Source organism: Procambarus clarkii, chromosome 50 (assembly GCF_040958095.1).
Source record: "Procambarus clarkii isolate CNS0578487 chromosome 50, FALCON_Pclarkii_2.0, whole genome shotgun sequence".
Classification (NCBI taxonomy): domain Eukaryota; kingdom Metazoa; phylum Arthropoda; class Malacostraca; order Decapoda; family Cambaridae; genus Procambarus; species Procambarus clarkii.
Genome location: NC_091199.1, coordinates 33342071 through 33362671, shown reverse-complemented (window position 1 = coordinate 33362671; position 20601 = coordinate 33342071). Strand labels below are relative to the sequence as shown.

At 45.2% G+C, this 20601-nt stretch overlaps 1 protein-coding gene across 1 annotated transcript in view; it reads right to left on the bottom strand.

Annotated features, from left to right (window-relative positions):
• Positions 1–20601, bottom strand: part of LOC138351629 (angiopoietin-4-like) — a 348372-nt gene that overhangs the window by 128873 nt on the left and 198898 nt on the right. Inside the window, exon 7 of the mRNA XM_069303630.1 lies at positions 10536–10683. Within this exon, the coding sequence (XP_069159731.1) occupies positions 10536–10683 (148 nt within the window). The remainder of the gene's footprint in view (positions 1–10535; positions 10684–20601) is intronic.

Here is a 20601-nt window from a genome sequence, read left to right as displayed (position 1 = left end):
GAGGGGTGGTGTGGGTGGTAGTGGTGGAGGGTGTTGTGGGTGGTGGTGGTGGAGGGGTGGTGTGGATGGTGGTGGTGGAGGGGTGGTGTGGGTGACGATGGTGGAGGTTGGTGGTGGAGGGGTGGTGTGGGTGGTGATGGTGGAGGTTGGTGTGGGTGGTGGTGGTGGAGGGTGTTGTGGGTGGTGGTGGTGGTGGGGTGGTGTGGATGGTGGTGGTGGAGGGTGGTGGTGGAGGGGTGGTGTGGGTGGTGATGGTGGAGGTTGGTGTGGGTGGTGATGGTGGAGGGTGGTGTGGGTGGTGGTGGTGGAGGGTGGTGTGGGTGGTGATGGTGGAGGGTGGTGTGGGTGGTGATGGTGGAGGGTGGTGTGGGTGGTGATGGTGGAGGGTGGTGTGGGTGGTGATGGTGGAGGGTGGTGTGGGTGGTGATGGTGGAGGGTGGTGTGGATAGTGGTGGTGGAGGGGTGGTGTGGGTGGTGATGGTGGAGGGTGGTGTGAGTAACAACAGCAGCAACAGTATCAACATCAGTACCAGCAACAGTAACAACAGCAGCACCAGCAACAATAACAACAGCATCAACAGTAACAACAGCAGCAACAAAAACATCAGCACCAAAAACAACAACAGCAGCAACAGTAACAACAGTAGCACCAGTAACAGTAACAAGAGCAGCACAAACATAAGTAACAACACCAGCAACAGTAACAACAACAGTAACAGTAACAACATCAGCAACAGTAGCAAAAGAAACAGTAATAACAGTAGCAAAAGTAACACCAGCAGCAGCAACAGTAACAACAACAGCAGCAGCAATAACAGTAAAAACAGCAGCAGCAACAGTAACAACAGCAGCAACAGTATCAACAGCAGTACCAGGAACAGTAACAACAGCAGCACCAGCAACAGTAACAACAGCAGCACCAGCAACAGTAACAACACATCAACAGTAACAATAGCAGCAACAGTAACAACAGCAGCAACAAAAACAACAACACCAAAAATAAGAACAGCAGCAACAGTAACAACAGTAGCACCAGTAATAGTAACAACAGTAACAGTAACATCAGCAACAGTAACAGCAGCAGCAATAATAACTACATCAGCAATAATAACAACAGCAGCAACAGTACAACATCAGCAACAATAACAACAGCGGAAACATTAACAATAGCAACAACAGTAACAGCAGAATCAACAATAACAAGAGCAGGAACAGTAACAACAGCAGCAACAATATCAACAGCAGCAACAATAACAACAGCAGCACCTCCAGCATTAACAACAGCAGCAGCAGTAACAACAGCATCACCAGTAATAACAGCAGTACCAGCAACAACAACAACAGTAGCAGCACCAGCAAGAAAAACAACAGCTGCAGCAGCAACAGTATCACCATCAGTAACAGTAACAACAGCAGCAACAGTGACAACAGCAGCAGCAACAGTAACTACAGCTGTAGCAACAGAAACAACGGCAGAAGCACCAACAACAGTAACCACAGCAGCAGAACCAAAAGTAACAATAGCAGCAACAGTAACAAAGCAACAACAGTAACACAGCAGCACCAGCAACAGTATCAACAGCAGCACTAGCAACAGTAACAACAGCAGCAACACCAACAAAAGTAACATAAGCAGCACCACGAACAATAACAACAGCAGCAGCAGCAACAAAAGCAGGACCACCAACAGTAACAACAGCAGCAACAATAACAACTGCACCAACAACAGAAACAACAGAAATACCAGCAACAGTAACAACAACAGCAACAACAACAGCACCACCAATAGCAAACAGAAAGAAAAACAACAGCAACAGTAACAACAGCAGGACCAGAAAAAGTAACAACAGTAGCACCAGCAACAGTAACAAAACAGCACCAGCAACAACAGCAGCACCAACAATAGTATCAACAGCAGCACCAGCAACAGTAACAACAACAGCACCACCAATAGCAAACAGAAAGAAAAACAACAGCAGCGGCACCAGCAACAGTAACACCAGCAGCGGCACCAGCAACAGTAACAACAGTAGCACCAAAACAGTATCAACAGCAGCACCACAAACAGTAACAACAGCAAAACCAGCAACAATAACAACAGAAGCAACAGTAACAACAGCACGAGAGTAACAGTAACAAAAACAGCAGTCCCAACAACCGTAATAACAACAGCTCCACGAACAGTAACAACAGTACCAACAGTAACAACAGCAGCACTAGCAATATTAACAACAGCAACACTAGCAACAGTAACAAATCCAGCAACAGTAAAAACAGCAGCAATAGTAAAAACAACAGCAACAGTAACAACAGCAGCAACAATAGCAACAACAGTGTCAGTAACAACAATAAAAATAGCAGCAACAGTACCAACAGCAGCACCAACAACAGATCCAACTGCAGCACTAGCAACAGTAAAAACAGGAGCTCCAGCAACAGTAAAAAAAGCAGCAAGAGTAACAACAGCAGCAACAGTATCAACATCAACAGTGACAATAGCAGCAACAGTAACAAAGCAACAACAGTAATAACAGCAGCAACAGCAGCACTAGCAACAGTAACAGCAGCAGCTACACCAACAACAGTAACATAAGAAGCACCACCAACAGCAACAACGGCAACAAAAGCAGCACCACCAACAGTAGCAACAGTAACAACAGCAGTAACAGTAACAACAGGAGCACCACTAACAGTAACAACAGCAGCAAAAGTAACAACAGCACCAACAAAGGAAACAACAGCAGCACCAACAACAGTAACAACAGAAACACCAGCAACAGTAACAATAGCAGCACCAGAAAGAGTAACAACAGCAGCACCAGCAACAGTAACAGAACAGCACCAGCAACAACAGCAGCACCAACAATAGTATTAACAGCAGCACCAGCAACAGTAACAACAACAGCACCACCAATAGCAAACAGCTGCAGCACCAGCAACAGTAATAACAGCAGCACCAAAACAGTATCAGCAGCAGCACCACAAACAGTAACAACAGCAGAACCACAGAAGTAACAACAGAAGCAACAGTAACAACAGCACGAGAGAAACAGTAATAAAAAACAGCAGTCCCAACAACTGTAGCAACAGCAGCTCCACGAACAGTAACAACAGTACCAACAGTAAGAACAGCAGCAACAGTAACAAAAGCAGCAACAGTAACAACAGCAGCTCCAGCAATATTAACAACAGCAACACTAGCAACAGTAACAACACCAACAACAGTAAAAACAACAGCAACAGTAAAAACAACAGCAACAGTATTAACAGCAGCAACAATAACAACAGTAACTACAGCAGCAACATTAATAACAGCAGCACCATCAACAGTAACACGACCAGCAACAATAACAACAATAGCAACAATAACAACAACACCAACAACAACAGAAACAACAGCTGCACCAGCAACCATAACAACAGTAGCAACAATAACATCAGCACGAACAACAGAAACAACAGCAGTGCCACCAACAGTAACAACAGCTGCACCAGCAACCATAACAACAGCAGCCCCCTTAAGAGTAACAACAGTAGCACCAGAAAAAGTACCAACAACAGCACCAACAACAGCACCAACTGCATGAACCAGCAATAGTAACAACAGCAGGAACAGTAACAACAGCAGAAGTAACAACTACAATCAAAACAGCAGCATCAGCAACAGTAAACACAGCAGCAACAGTAACAACAGCACCAGCACCAGCAACAGTAACACCAGCAGCAACAGTAACAACAGCAGGGACAGTAACAACAGCAGAAGCAACAGTAACAACAGCAGCAGCACGAACAACAGTAACAACAGCAGGGACAGTAACAACAGCAGAAGCAACAGTAACAACAGCAGCAGCACGAACAACAATTGCACCACCAACAGGAACAACAGCAGCATTAATAACAACAACAGTGTCAGTAACAACAGCAGTACGACGAACAGTAACAACAACAGAAACAGTAACAACAGAACCACCAACAGTAGCAACAACAAAAACTACAGCAGCATCACCAACAGTAACAACAGCAACACCAGCAACAGTAACAACAGCAGCAACAGTAACAACAGCTGCACTAGAATGAGTAACAAAAGCAGCACCAGTAACAGAACCAACTGCATCACCAGCAACAGTAACAACAGCAGCAACAGCAACAACAGCAACAACAGTAAAAAGAGCAACAGTAACAATAGCAGCAACAGTAACAAAAGCAGCACCAACAACAGAACCAAATGCAGCACCTGCAACAGTAACAACAGGAGCTCCAGCAACAGTAAAAACAGCAGCAACAGTAACAACAGCAGCAACAGTAACAACAGCAGCAACAGTAACAACAGCAGTAACAGTAACAACAGCAGCACCACTAATAGTAACAGCCGCAGCAACAGTAACAACTGCAGCAACCACAGAAACAACAACAGTAACAACAGAAACACCAGCAACAGTAACAACAGCAGCACCAGCAACAGTAACAAAACAGTACCAGCAACAACAGCAGCACCAACAATAGTATTAACAGCAGCACCAGCAACAGTAACAACAACAGCACCACCAATAGCAAACAGAAAGAAAAACCACAGCATTAGCACCAGCAACAGTAACAACAGCAGCAACAGTACCAACTGTACCAATAACAGCACCAGCAACAGTAACAACAGCAGCAACAAAACAGTATCAACAGCACACCACAATCAGTAACAGCAGCAGAACGAGCAACAGTAACAACAGAAGCAACAGTAACATCAGTACTAACAGTAACAACAGCACGAGAGCAACAGTAACAAAAACAGCAGTCCCAACAACCGTAACAACAGCAGCTTCACGAACAGTAACAACAGTACCAACAGTAACAACAGCAGCAACAGTAACAAAGGCAGCAACAGTAGCAACAGCAGCACCAGAAATATTAACAACAACAACACTAGCAACAGTAACAACAGCAGCACAAGCAACAGTAACTACACCAGCAATAGTAAAAAATCAGCAACAGTAAAAACAACAGCAACAGTATCAACAGCAGCAATAATAACAACAGCAGCAACAAGAACAACAGCAACAACAGTAACTTCAGCAGCAAAAGTAACAACAGCAGCAACAGTAATAACAGCAGCACCATCAAAAGTAACACGACCAGCAACAATAACAACAGCACCAAAAACAACAGAAAGAACAGCAGCGCCACCAACAGTAACAACATCTGCACCTGCAACAGTAATAACAGCAGCACCAGAAAAAGTACCAACAGCTGCTGTATTTGTTGTTACTGTTGTTGATGCTGCTTTTGTTACTGTTGCTTTTGCTGCTGTTGTTATTGCTGCTGCTTCTGTTACTGGTGCTGCTGTTGTTATTGTTGGTGGTGCTACTGTTGTTCGTGCTGATGCTGTTGTTACTGTTGCTGCTAGTGTTACTGTTGCAGGTGCTGGTGGTGATGATGTCACAAGAGCAGCAACAGTATCAACAACAGTAACAACAGCAGCAACAATATTAACAACATCACCAGCAACAGTAACAACAGCAGCACCAAATGCAGCACCAGCAACAGAACCAACAGCAGAAACAGTAAGAACAGCAGCAGCCACAGTAAAAACAGCAACAACAGCAACAAATGCAGCACCACCAGCAGTAACAACAGGAGCAACAGTAACAACAGCAGCAACAGTAACACCAGGAGAAACAGTAACAACAGCCGCAGCAGCACTACAGTAACAACAGCAGCAACAGAAACAACTGCACCAACAGAAATAACAGCAGCAACAGTAACAACAGCAGCAACAGTAACAATAGCAGCAGCAACAGTAATAATAGTAGCAACAGAAACAACAGCAGCAATAGTAACAACAGCAGCAACAGAAACAACAGCATCAACAGTAACAACAGCAACAACAGTAACAACAGCAGCAACAGCAACAGCAGCAGCAACAGAAACAACAGCATTAACAGTAACAACAGCAACAACAGTAACAACAGTAGCAACAGTAACAGCAACAGTAACAACAGCAGCATCAGCAGTAACAACAGCAGCAGCAACAGTAACAACAGCAGCAGCAACAGTAACAACAGCAGCAGCAACAGTACCAACAGCACCACCAACAGTAAATACAGCAGCATCAGTAACAGCAGCAACAGTACCAACAGCAGCAACAGTACCAACAGCACCACCAACAGTAAACACAGCATTAACAGTAACAACATCAACAACAGTAACAACAGCAGCAACAGTAACAACACGAGCAGCAACAGTACCAGCAGCACCACCAACAGTAAATACAGCAGCAACAGTAACAACAGCAGCAATAGTAACAACAGTAGCAACAGTAACAACAGCAGGAACAGTAACAACAGCAGCAACAGTAACAACAGCACCAACAGTAACAACAGCAGCAACAGTAACAACAGCAGCAGCAACTGTAACAACAGAAGCAACAGTAACAACAGCAGCAAAAGTAACAACAGCAGCAACAATAACAACAGTAGCAACAGTAACAACAGCAGCAGCAACAGTAACACCAGCAGCAACAGTAACAACAGCAGCAACAGTAACAACAGCAGCAGCAACAGTAATAGCAGCAGCAATAGTAACAACAGCAGCAACAGTAACAACAGTAGCAACAGTAACAACACCAGCTACAGCAACAACAGCAGCACCAACAGTAACAACAGCAGCAACAGTAACAACGGCAGCAACAGTAACAACAGCAGCAACAGTAGCAACAGTAACAACAGCAGCAACAGTAGCAACAGTAACAACAGCAGCAACAATAACAACAGCAGCAGAAACAGTAACAACAGCAGCAACAGTAACAACAGCAGCAACAGTAGCAACAGTAACAAAAGCAGCAGCAACAGTAATAACAGCAGCAGCAACAGTAACAACAACAGCAACAGTAATAACAGCAGCAGCAACAGTAACAACAGCAGCAACAGTAACAACAGCAGCAACAGTAACAACAGCAGCAACAATAACAACAGCAACAACAGTAACAACAGCAGCAGCAGCAACAGTAACACCAGCAGCAACAGTAACAACAGCAGCAACAGTAACAACAGCAGCAACAGTAACAACAGCAGCAGCAACAGTAACAACAGCAGCAGCAGCAACAGTAACACCAGCAGCAACAGTAACAACAGCAGCAACAGTAACAACAGCAGCAACAGTAACAACAGCAGCAGCACGAACAACAGTAACAACAGCAGGGACAGTAACAACAGCAGAAGCAACAGTAACAACAGCAGCAGCACGAACAACAATTGCACCACCAACAGGAACAACAGCAGCATTAATAACAACAACAGTGTCAGTAACAACAGCAGTACGACGAACAGTAACAACAACAGAAACAGTAACAACAGAACCACCAACAGTAGCAACAACAAAAACTACAGCAGCATCACCAACAGTAACAACAGCAACACCAGCAACAGTAACAACAGCAGCAACAGTAACAACAGCTGCACTAGAATGAGTAACAAAAGCAGCACCAGTAACAGAACCAACTGCATCACCAGCAACAGTAACAACAGCAGCAACAGCAACAACAGCAACAACAGTAAAAAGAGCAACAGTAACAATAGCAGCAACAGTAACAAAAGCAGCACCAACAACAGAACCAAATGCAGCACCTGCAACAGTAACAACAGGAGCTCCAGCAACAGTAAAAACAGCAGCAACAGTAACAACAGCAGCAACAGTAACAACAGCAGCAACAGTAACAACAGCAGTAACAGTAACAACAGCAGCACCACTAATAGTAACAGCCGCAGCAACAGTAACAACTGCAGCAACCACAGAAACAACAACAGTAACAACAGAAACACCAGCAACAGTAACAACAGCAGCACCAGCAACAGTAACAAAACAGTACCAGCAACAACAGCAGCACCAACAATAGTATTAACAGCAGCACCAGCAACAGTAACAACAACAGCACCACCAATAGCAAACAGAAAGAAAAACCACAGCATTAGCACCAGCAACAGTAACAACAGCAGCAACAGTACCAACTGTACCAATAACAGCACCAGCAACAGTAACAACAGCAGCAACAAAACAGTATCAACAGCACACCACAATCAGTAACAGCAGCAGAACGAGCAACAGTAACAACAGAAGCAACAGTAACATCAGTACTAACAGTAACAACAGCACGAGAGCAACAGTAACAAAAACAGCAGTCCCAACAACCGTAACAACAGCAGCTTCACGAACAGTAACAACAGTACCAACAGTAACAACAGCAGCAACAGTAACAAAGGCAGCAACAGTAGCAACAGCAGCACCAGAAATATTAACAACAACAACACTAGCAACAGTAACAACAGCAGCACAAGCAACAGTAACTACACCAGCAATAGTAAAAAATCAGCAACAGTAAAAACAACAGCAACAGTATCAACAGCAGCAATAATAACAACAGCAGCAACAAGAACAACAGCAACAACAGTAACTTCAGCAGCAAAAGTAACAACAGCAGCAACAGTAATAACAGCAGCACCATCAAAAGTAACACGACCAGCAACAATAACAACAGCACCAAAAACAACAGAAAGAACAGCAGCGCCACCAACAGTAACAACATCTGCACCTGCAACAGTAATAACAGCAGCACCAGAAAAAGTACCAACAGCTGCTGTATTTGTTGTTACTGTTGTTGATGCTGCTTTTGTTACTGTTGCTTTTGCTGCTGTTGTTATTGCTGCTGCTTCTGTTACTGGTGCTGCTGTTGTTATTGTTGGTGGTGCTACTGTTGTTCGTGCTGATGCTGTTGTTACTGTTGCTGCTAGTGTTACTGTTGCAGGTGCTGGTGGTGATGATGTCACAAGAGCAGCAACAGTATCAACAACAGTAACAACAGCAGCAACAATATTAACAACATCACCAGCAACAGTAACCACAGCAGCACCAAATGCAGCACCAGCAACAGAACCAACAGCAGAAACAGTAAGAACAGCAGCAGCCACAGTAAAAACAGCAACAACAGCAACAAATGCAGCACCACCAGCAGTAACAACAGGAGCAACAGTAACAACAGCAGCAACAGTAACACCAGGAGAAACAGTAACAACAGCCGCAGCAGCACTACAGTAACAACAGCAGCAACAGAAACAACTGCACCAACAGAAATAACAGCAGCAACAGTAACAACAGCAGCAACAGTAACAATAGCAGCAGCAACAGTAATAATAGTAGCAACAGAAACAACAGCAGCAATAGTAACAACAGCAGCAACAGAAACAACAGCATCAACAGTAACAACAGCAACAACAGTAACAACAGCAGCAACAGCAACAGCAGCAGCAACAGAAACAACAGCATTAACAGTAACAACAGCAACAACAGTAACAACAGTAGCAACAGCAGCAGCAACAGTAACAACAGCAGCAGCAACAGTAACAACAGCAGCAGCAACAGTACCAACAGCACCACCAACAGTAAATACAGCAGCATCAGTAACAGCAGCAACAGTACCAACAGCAGCAACAGTACCAACAGCACCACCAACAGTAAACACAGCAGCAACAGTAACAACATCAACAACAGTAACAACAGCAGCAACAGTAACAACACGAGCAGCAACAGTACCAGCAGCACCACCAACAGTAAATACAGCAGCAACAGTAACAACAGCAGCAATAGTAACAACAGTAGCAACAGTAACAACAGCAGGAACAGTAACAACAGCAGCAACAGTAACAACAGCACCAACAGTAACAACAGCAGCAACAGTAACAACAGCAGCAGCAACTGTAACAACAGAAGCAACAGTAACAACAGCAGCAAAAGTAACAACAGCAGCAACAATAACAACAGTAGCAACAGTAACAACAGCAGCAGCAACAGTAACACCAGCAGCAACAGTAACAACAGCAGCAACAGTAACAACAGCAGCAGCAACAGTAATAGCAGCAGCAATAGTAACAACAGCAGCAACAGTAACAACAGTAGCAACAGTAACAACACCAGCTACAGCAACAACAGCAGCACCAACAGTAACAACAGCAGCAACAGTAACAACAGCAGCAACAGTAACAACAGCAGCAACAGTAGCAACAGTAACAACAGCAGCAACAGTAGCAACAGTAACAACAGCAGCAACAATAACAACAGCAGCAGTAACAGTAACAACAGCAGCAACAGTAACAACAGCAGCAACAGTAGCAACAGTAACAAAAGCAGCAGCAACAGTAATAACAGCAGCAGCAACAGTAACAACAACAGCAACAGTAATAACAGCAGCAGCAACAGTAACAACAGCAGCAACAGTAACAACAGCAGCAACAGTAACAACAGCAGCAACAATAACAACAGCAGCAACAGTAACAACAGCAGCAGCAGCAACAGTAACACCAGCAGCAACAGTAACAACAGCAGCAACAGTAACAACAGCAGCAACAGTAACAACAGCAGCAGCAACAGTAACAACAGCAGCAGCAGCAACAGTAACACCAGCAGCAACAGTAACAACAGCAGCAACAGTATCAACAGCAGCAACAGTAACAACAGCAGCAGCAACAGTAACAACAGAGAGAAGGAGCAAGACTTACCCGGTACTCTCGTTGGCGACGCTAAAGGTGGACCAGAGCGCCCAGCGGTGTTCGATGGGCAACGACTTCCAATAATCCCGCTTGTTGGTGGCAGCCAGACGCACTGTCTGGGGCGAGGGCTGCGTAAGCTGGTGCGCCGCCTCCGTCCCTGTCACAGATGGTAATATAGCCTTCCGTCCCTGTCACAGATGGTAATATAGCCCGCCGTCCCTGTCACAGATGGTAATATATCCCTCCGTCCCTGTCACAGATGGTAATATAGCCCGCCGTCCCTGTCACAGATAGTAATATAGTCCTCCGTCCCTGTCACAGATGGTAATATAGCCCTCCGTCCCTGTCACAGATGGAAATATAATCCTCCGTCCCAGTCACAGATGGTAATGTAGGCCTCCATCCCTGTTACAGATGGTAATGTAGCCCTCCGTCTCTTTCACAGATGGCAATATAGCTCTCCGTCCCAGTCACAGATGGTAATATAACCCTCCGTCCCAGTAACAAATGGTAATATAGCCTTCCGTCGCTATCACAGAAGATAATATACCCTTCCGTCCCTGTCACAGATGGTAAAAATGCAGACCGTTCCTGTCACAGATGGTAATATAGTCCTCCGTCCCTGACACAGATGGTAATATGGTCCTCCGTCCCTGTCACAGATTGTAATATAGCCCTCCGTCCCTGTCACAGATTGTAAAATAGCCCTCCGTCCCTGACACAGAGGGTAATATAGCCTTCCGTCCCCTGTCACAGATGGTAATATAGTCCTCCGTCCCTGTCACAGATGGTAATATAGTCCTCCTTCCCTGTCACAGATTGTAAAATAGCCCTCCGTCCCTGACACAGAGGGTAATATAGCCTTCCGTCCCTATCACAGAAGATAATATACCCTTCCGTCCCTGTCACAGATGGTAAAAATGCTGACCGTTCCTGTCACAGATGGTAATATAGTCCTCTGTCCCTGTCACAGATGGTAATATGGTCTTCCGTCCCTGTCACAGATGGTAATATAGTCCTCCGTCCCTGTCACAGATTGTAATATAGCCCTCCGTCCCTGTCACAGAGGGTAATATAGCCCTCCGTCCCGTCACAGATGGTAATATAGTCCTCTGTTCCTGTCACAGATGGTAATATAGTCCTCCGTCCCTATCACAGAAGGTAATATTGTCCTACTTCCCCATCACAGATTGTAATATAGCCCTCTATCCCTATCACAGAGGGTAATATAGCGCTCCATTCCTGTCACAAAGGGTAATATAGTTGACCGTTCCTGTCACAGGTGGTAATATAGTCCTCCGTCCCTGCTTGATGGGGGTTCTGGGAGTTCTTCTACTCCCCAAGCCCGGCCCGAGGCCAGACTCGACTTGTCAGAGTTTGGTCCATCAGGCTGTTGCTTGGAGCGGCCAGCAGGGCCACATACCCACCACAGCCCGGCTGATCCGGAACTTCTCTGAGAAAACAGCCCCGTTTTCACTTGAAGATGTCCACAGTTGTTCCAGCAATATTTCTTATAGTCGCTGGGAGGACTTTGAACAACCGCGGACCTCTGATGTGTATACAGTGTTCTTTGATTGTGCCTATGGCACGTCTGCTCTTCCCTGGTTCAATCTTGCATTTTCTTCCATATCGTTCACTTCAGTACGTTGTTATTTTACTGTGTAGATTTGGGACCTGGCCCTCCAGTATTTTCCATGTGTATATTATTTGGTATCTCTCTCGTCTCCTTTATAGAGAGTACATTTGGAGAGCTTTGAGACGATCCCAATAATTTAGGTGTTTAATCTCGTCTATGCGTGCCGTATATGTTCTCTGTATTCCATCTATTTCAGCAATCTCTCCTGCTCTGAAGGGGGAAGTGAGTACTGAGCAGTACTCAAGACGGGAAAACACAAGTGACTTGAAGAGTACAACCATTGTGATGGGTTCCCTGGATTTGAAAGTTCTCGTAATCCATCAGATAATTTTTCTGGCTGACGCGATATTTGCTTGGTTATGCTCCCTAAACGTTAGATCGTCGGACATCATTATTCCCAAATCCTTGACATGCTGTTTTTCTACTATGGGAAGATTCGATTGTGTTTTGTACCCTGTATTATGTTTCAGATCCTCATTTTTGCCGTACCTGAGTACCTGAAATTTATCACTGTTAAACATCATGTTATTTTCTGCTGCCCAATCGAAAACTTTGTTGACATCTGCTCGTAGGTTTTCAATGTCTTCAGCAGAGGTAATTTTCATGCTGATTTTTGTGTCATCTGCAAAGGACGACACGAAGCTGTGACGTGTATTTTTGTCTATATCAGATATGAGAATAAGGAACAGTAGCGATGCAAGGACTGTACCTTGAGGTACAGAGCTTTTAACATCGCTTGGACTCGATTTTATCTGATTGACTGTTACTCTTTGTGTTGTGTTCGACAGGAAATTGAGTATCCAGCGTCCTACTTTTCCAGTTATTCCCATTGACCTCATTTTGAGCTATCACCCCATGGTAACATTTGTCGAACGCCTTTGCTAAGTCTGTGTATACAGCATCTGCATTTTGCTTTTCTTCTAGGGATTCTGTGATTTTGTCATAGTGGTTGAGTAACTGTGATTGACAGGATCTTCCCGCTCTAAATCCATGTTGTCCTGGATTGTGCAATTAATTGTTTTCCATAAAACTAGAAATTTGATTCCTAATCACTCTTTCAAACACTTTTATTATGTGTGATGTTAGTGCAACTGGTCTATAATTTTTTGACAAGGCTTTACTCCCCCCCCCCCTTGTGCAACAGAGCTATATCTGCAGATTTAAGTGCTGCTGGTATCTCCCCTGTATCCAGGCTCTTTCTCCATATTACGCTGAGTGCTCTCGCTACTGGTACTTTACATTTCTTTATGAATATTCAATTCCATGAATCAGGCATAGGAGGTGAGTGCATAGGCATATTGTCAATTTCTCTTTCAAAGTCTTCCGAGTTTGTGGTAATATCCGTTATATTATCTGCTGCTTGAATGTCATTCATAAAGAAGCTGTCTGGGTCATCAACTTTCATGTTGTTTATTGGTGTGCTAAACATAGCCTCATACTGACTTCTTAGAATTTCACTAATCTCTTTGTTGTCCTCTGTGTACGTACCTTCATTTGTAATTAACGGTCCAATACTGGTCGAGGTTTTGAATTTGGATTTTGCGTATATGTGTTATGGACCCGAGCCCAGCGTCCGAGCACTGAGCTGTGACGACCACGCCATCTGTGGGTCAGCTCCCGAAACCCCCTCCAAATGGACAACGCCATCTAGTGAGGACGAGATATACCGGCCACAGAGGCTGGTTTCCTGTCCTGATCAGCTCATAACATAGCCGCTGCTGACCTCTGGTGAGGTGACGCTTAGACAGCAATGCCATCTATGGAGTGGATAGGTGGGCGTTTGTGTCTAAGCTTGTAAGTGAGGTGCCCTAGATTGTAACTAGTACTGATGATGTGTCTGATTACAGAGTTGACCTGGGACTGCTGAATCGGACAGTGGATCAGTCTACCCAAGGCAGCTGTAGAACCTCCACGCATTTGCTGCTGAAACTGTGAGTCACCCCCCCCCCCGGATGAACACTGTTGTGTTAGCCTGCCTGTGAGGTGGCAGAACCAGGGATTGTCGTACCCGGGGCTGACTGGTGGAGAAGACTAGCCACTGGGGTGTTGTGGTGAGGAGAGTGATCTGTGAAATCACACGAGGCTCCTGCCTAGGGCTCGCAACCCTAGTATCGGTCGTGGAGTGGCCTAACCAGCGGAACTGATTGGAACCTGCCAGCTACAGGCTGGATTTGTGGTTGTAGGCCTCCACGACGGTGCCCCCATTGGAACTGTGTTTTGGCTGGCCGGGGTAGACTCGAGAGAATCGAAGGATTCATCGTAAGGCCACAAGAGGACCAAGGGCTAAGCATCGTTGAGCACAGTGGAACACTCTGCGTCTTCAGAGGAAGACCATATTGTATATAACAGTGTTTATACCCCCCCGTGTGATAATTTATATAGTTATTTATTGGTGATGGTAATTATATATTTAAGTTTAGTGCCTTTGTCTCCCTTCCCCTTTAATTTACTTGCGTTATGGAACGCACCCCTTGAAAGCCACTACTAGCTTGGGGCCGGATACCCAAACTCTACTAACATCAGAGAAAGAACCCAGTTGCGACCCAATAGGGCCGTAATAATATGAAAAAATATTTCGGATTTTTCCTTATCTCTAGCATAGTTTTCGGTTCCAATTCCATTTCCTCAGACTCATATGATCGCTTCAACGTTTGTTCTATTTCTTCGATCTCCCTGCTTAGGCTTATTTTCCTTGTTTGTGATAGTTGTGTCTGCCGAAGCATTTCCGTTATTTTTTTCCTTCTCCTGTACAGTCGTCTGCGTTCTCTTTCTAGAGTGGTCCTCTTTCTGCCTCTCCTCATAGGCACGTGCTTCAAGCAGACCTTGTAAGCTTCAGCTGTCAGTTGAGCTATTCTTTGTGTGGGAGTTTTGTCGCTTAAGACCGTCTGCCATTGAATGGTTGCAAGGATTACAATTATTTTTTTCCCAGTCAATCCTCTTATTGTTGAAATTGAATTGATTGAATATTCCTTCTCGTTTGTTGGGTCTCTTAGACCTACTACCGTTATTTATGCTAGTTCGCACTTCAATGAGCTTATTTTCTGAGTATGAAGTATCTGAGATTGTTATGTCTCTGATTAGTTCATCATTGTTTGTGAATAACAAGTCTAGTGTGTTTTCGTTCCTAGTTGATTCTGAAATCTGTTGATTGAGCGAGTTTTATCAACGAATCTTAAAAGTTCTATGACCTGTGGTTGGTTATTTCCCGGGTCATTCCCTGCTAATGATATTTGTGTTTGCCATTCTCCATCTTAAACTTGGTAAATTGAAATCTCCAAGGAAGATAATATCTGGAGCTGGGTTTGCTAGGTTATCAAGTATGTTCTCTATTTTGTGCATATGCTCTGTGAATTCCTCAAACGTTGTATCTGGCGGTTTATATATTAGAATAATAATTTGGTTTAGTTTCTCTACCTTAATTCCAAGTACCTCTACCACCTCATTAGTTGAATTTAGTAGTTCTGTCACAGATGGTAATATAGCCCTCCGTCCCTGTCACAGATGGTAATATAGCCCTCCGTCCCTGTCACAGATGGTAATATAGTCCTCCGTCCCTTTCATAGATGGTAATATAGCCCTCCGCCCCTGTCACAGGTGGTAATATAGTCCTTCGTCCCTGTCACAGATAGTATTATAGTCCTCTGTCCCTTTAACAGACTAATATAGTCCTCCGTCACTGTCACAGAGGGTAATATAATTATCCGTTCCTGTCACAGATGGTAATATAGCCCTCTTTCCTTATCACAAATGGTAATATTGCCTCCGTCCTTATCACAGAGGGTAATATAGCGCTCCGTTCCTGTCACAAAGGGTAATATAGCTGACCGTTGCTGTCACAGATGGTAATATAGTCCTCCGTCCCTGTCACAGAAGGTAATATAGTCCTCCGTACCTGTCACAGAGGGTAATATAGCCCTCCGTATCTGTCAGAGGGAAATATAGCCCTCCATCAACTGTCACAGGCGGTAATATATCCCTCCGTCCCTGTCACAGATGGTAATATAGCCCTCTGTCCCTGTCACAGATGGTAATATAGCCCTTCATCCCAGTCACAGATGGTAAAATAGCCCTCCGTGCCTGTCACAAAGGGTAATATAGCCCTCCGTCCCTGTCACAGACGGTAATATAGTTCTCCGTCCCTGTCACAGAGGGTAATACAGCCCTCCGTTCCTGTCACAGAGGTAATATAGCCCTCCGTCCCTGTCACAGATGGTAATATAGTCCTGCATGCGTGCCACAGATGGTAATATAGCCCTCCGTCCCTGTCACAGATGGTAATATAGCCCTCCGCCTATGTCACAGATGGTAATATAGTCCTCTGTCCTTTTCATAGATGGTAATATAGCCCTTCGTCTCTATCACAGGTGGTAATATAGCCCTACGTCCCTGTCAGAGGTGGTAATATAGCCCTCCGTTCCCGTCACAGACGGTATTATATGCATCCGTCCCTGTCACAGATAGTAATATAGCTCTCCGTCCCGGTCACAGATGATAATATAGCCCTTCTTCCCCATCATAAATGTTAATATAGCCATCCGTCCCTGTCACAGATGGTAATATAGACCTCCGTCTCTTTCACAGATGGTAATATAGCTCTCTGTCCCTGGAACAGATGGAAATATAGCCATTCGTCCCTGTCACAGATGGTAATATAGTCCACCGTCCCTGTCACAGATGGTAATATAGTCATCCATCCCTGTCACAGATGGTAATATTGCCCTCCGTCTCAGTCACAGAGGGTAATATACCCCTCCGTCCCTGTCAGATGATAATATAGCCTTCCATCATTGTCACAGATGATAATATAGCCCTTTGACCCTGTCACAGATGGTAATATAGTCTTCCGTCCCTGTCACAGATCGTAATATAGTCCACCGTCCATGTCACAGATGGTAATATAGTTCACCGTCCCTGTCACAGATGGTAATGTAGTCCGCCGTCCCTGTCACAGGTGGTAATATAGTCCTCTGTCCCTGTCACAGAGGGTAATATAGCACTCCGTTCCTGGCACAGAGGGTAATATAGGCCTCCGTCCCCATCACAGATGGAAATATAGCCCTCCGTCCCTATCACAGAAGGTAATATATTGCTTCCTCCCTGTCACAGATGGTAATATAGCCCTTCGTCCCTGTCACAGACGGCTATATATCCCTCCGTCCCTGTCACAGAGGGTAATATAGGCCTCCGTCCCCATCACAGATGGAAATATAGCCCTCCGTCCCTATCACAGAATGTAATATATTGCTTCCTCCCTGTCACAGATGGTAATATAGCCCTTCTTCCCCATCACAAATGTTATATTCCCCTCCGTCCCTTTCATTGAATGTAATATAGCCCTCCGTCCCTGTCACAGATGGTAATATAGTCCTCCATCCCTGTCATAGATTGCAATATAGCCCTCCGTCAATGTCACAGAGGGTAATATAGGCCTCCGTTCCCTGTCACAGACGGTAATATAGCCCTCCGTTCCAAGTCACAGACGGTAATATAGCCCTCCGTCACTGTCACAGACAGTAATATTGCCCTCCGTCCCTATCACAGACAGCAATATAGACCCTCTGTCCCAGTAACAGACGGTAATATAGCCCTCCGTGCCTGTCACAAACGGTAATATAGCCCTTCGTCCCTGTCACAGACGGCTATATATCCCTCCGTCCCTGTCACAGAGGGTAATATAGGCCTCCGTCCCCATCACAGATGGAAATATAGCCCTCCGTCCCTATCACAGAAGGTAATATATTGCTTCCTCCCTGTCACAGATGGTAATATAGCCCTTCTTCCCCATCACAAATGTTATATTCCCCTCCGTCCCTTTCATTGAATGTAATATAGCCCTCCGTCCCTGTCACAGATGGTAATATAGCCCTCCGTCCCTGTCACAGGGTAATATAGTCCTCCGTCCTTGTCATAGATTGCAATATAGCCCTCCGTCAATGTCACAGAGGGTAATATAGGCCTCCGTTCCCTGTCACAGACGGTAATATAGCCCTCCGTTCCATGTCACAGACGGTAATATAGCCCTCCGTCACTGTCACAGACAGTAATATTGCCCTCCGTCCCTATCACAGACAGCAATATAGACCCTCTGTCCCAGTAACAGACGGTAATATAGCCCTCCGTCCCTGTCACAGATGGTAATATAGCCCTCCGTCCCTGTCACAGGGTAATATAGTCCTCCGTCCTTGTCACAGATGGTAATATAGCCCTTTGTCCCTGTCACAGAGGGTAATATAGCTCAGCGCCCCTGTCACATAGGGTAATATAGCCCGCCGTCCCGGTCACAGAAGGTAATATAGCTCTCCGTACCTGTCACAGATGGTAATTTAGTCATCAGTCCTCATAACAGATGGTAATATAGCCCTCCGTCCTTGTCAGAGATGGTAATATAGCCCTCCGTTCCGGTCACAGAACGTAATATATTCCTCCGTCCCTGCCAAAGATGGTAATATAGCCATCCGTCCCTTTCACAAATGGTAATATAGCCCTGCGTTCCAGTCACAGAGGGTAATATAGCCCTACGTCCCTGTCACTGACGGTAATATAGCCCTCCTTCCCGGTCACGGATGGCAATATAGCCCTCCGTTCCTTTCAAAGACGAATTTATAGCCATCCGACCCTGTCACAGATGGTAATATAGCCATCCCTTCCCTGTCACAGATGGTAATATAGCCCTTCTTCACCATCACAAATGTTAATATTGCGCTCCGTCCCTTTCATTGAAGGTAATATTGCCCTCCGTCCCTGTCACAGAGAGTAAAATAGTCCTCCGTCCCTGTCACAGAGAGGAATATAGTCCTCCGTCTCTGTCGCAGATGGTAATATAGCTCTTTGTCCCTGTCACAGAGAGTAATATAGCTCTACGTCCCTGTCAAATAGGGTAATATAGCCCTCCGTCCCTGTCACTGAGGGTAATATAGCACTCCGTCCCTGTCACAGATGGTAATATAGTCGTCCGTCCCTTTCAAAGATGGTAATATAGCCCTCTGTCCCTGTCACAGATATTAATATAGCCCTCCGTCTCAGTCACAGAAGGTAATATAGCCCTCCGGGTCTGTCACTGAAGGTAATATAGCCCTCAGTCCCTGTGACAGACGGTAATATAGCCCTCCGTCCATGTCACAGATGGTAATATAGTCCTCTGTCCCTGTCACAGAGGGTAATATAACCCTCCGTCCCTGTCACAGATGGTGATATAGCCCTTTGTCCCAGTCACAGATGGTAATATAGCTCACCGTCCTTGTCATATAGGGTAATATAGCCCTCCGTCCCTGTCACAGAAGGTAATATATCTTTCCGTCCCTGTCACAAATGGTAATATAGTCATCCGTCCCCATCACAGATGGTAATATAGCCCTCCGTCCTTGTCAGAGATGGTAATATAGCCCTCCGTTATTGTCATAGAAGGTTATATAGTCCTCCGTCCCTGTCAAGGATGGTAATATAGCCCTTCGTCCCTGTCACAGAAGGTAATTTAGCCCTGCATCCCAGTCACAGAGGGTAACATAGCCCTCCGTCCCTGTCACTGACGGTAATATAGCCCTCCGCCCCTGTCACAGACGGTAGTATAGCCCTCCGTCCCCGTCACAGAGGGTAATATAGCCCTCCGTTACCATCACAGATGGTAATATAGCCCTCCTTCCCTATCACAGCAAGTAATATAGCGATCCGTCCCTGTCACAAAGGATAATATAGCTGAACATTCCTGTCACAGATGGTAATATAGTCCTCCGTCCTCATCACAGAGGGTAATATAACCCTCCGTCCCTGTCACAGATGGTAATATATCCTTTCGTTCCTGTTACAGATGGTAATATAGCCCTCCTTCCCTGTCACAGATGGTAATATAGCCCTCCGTCCATGTCACAGAGGATAATATAGCTCTCCGTCCCTGTCTCAGATGGTAATATAGCCCTCCGTTCCCTGTCACAGATGGTAATATAGCCCTTCTTCCCCATCACAAATGTTAATATTGCCCTCCGTCCCTTTCATAGAAGGAAATATTGCCCTCCGTCCATGTCACAGAGGATAATATAGCTCTCCGTCCCTGTCACATAAGGTAATACAGCCCTCCGTCCCTGTCTCAGATGGTAATATAGCCCTCCGTCCCTCTCACAGATGGTAATATAGCCCTTTGTCTCTGTCACAGAGGGTAATATAGCTCTACGTCCCTGTCCATAGGGTAATATAGCCCCCTGTCCCTGTCACAGAGGGTAATATAGCTCTCCGTCCCTGTCACAGATGGTAATATAGACCTCCGACCTTGTCAAAGATGGTAATATAGCCCTCGGTCCCTGTCACAGATATTAATATAGTCTTCCGTCCCAGTCACAGAAGGTAATATAGCCCTCCGTCGCTGTAACAGATGGTAATATAATCCTCCGTCCCTGTAAAAGATGGTAATATAGCCCTCGGTCCATGTCACATATATTAATATAGACC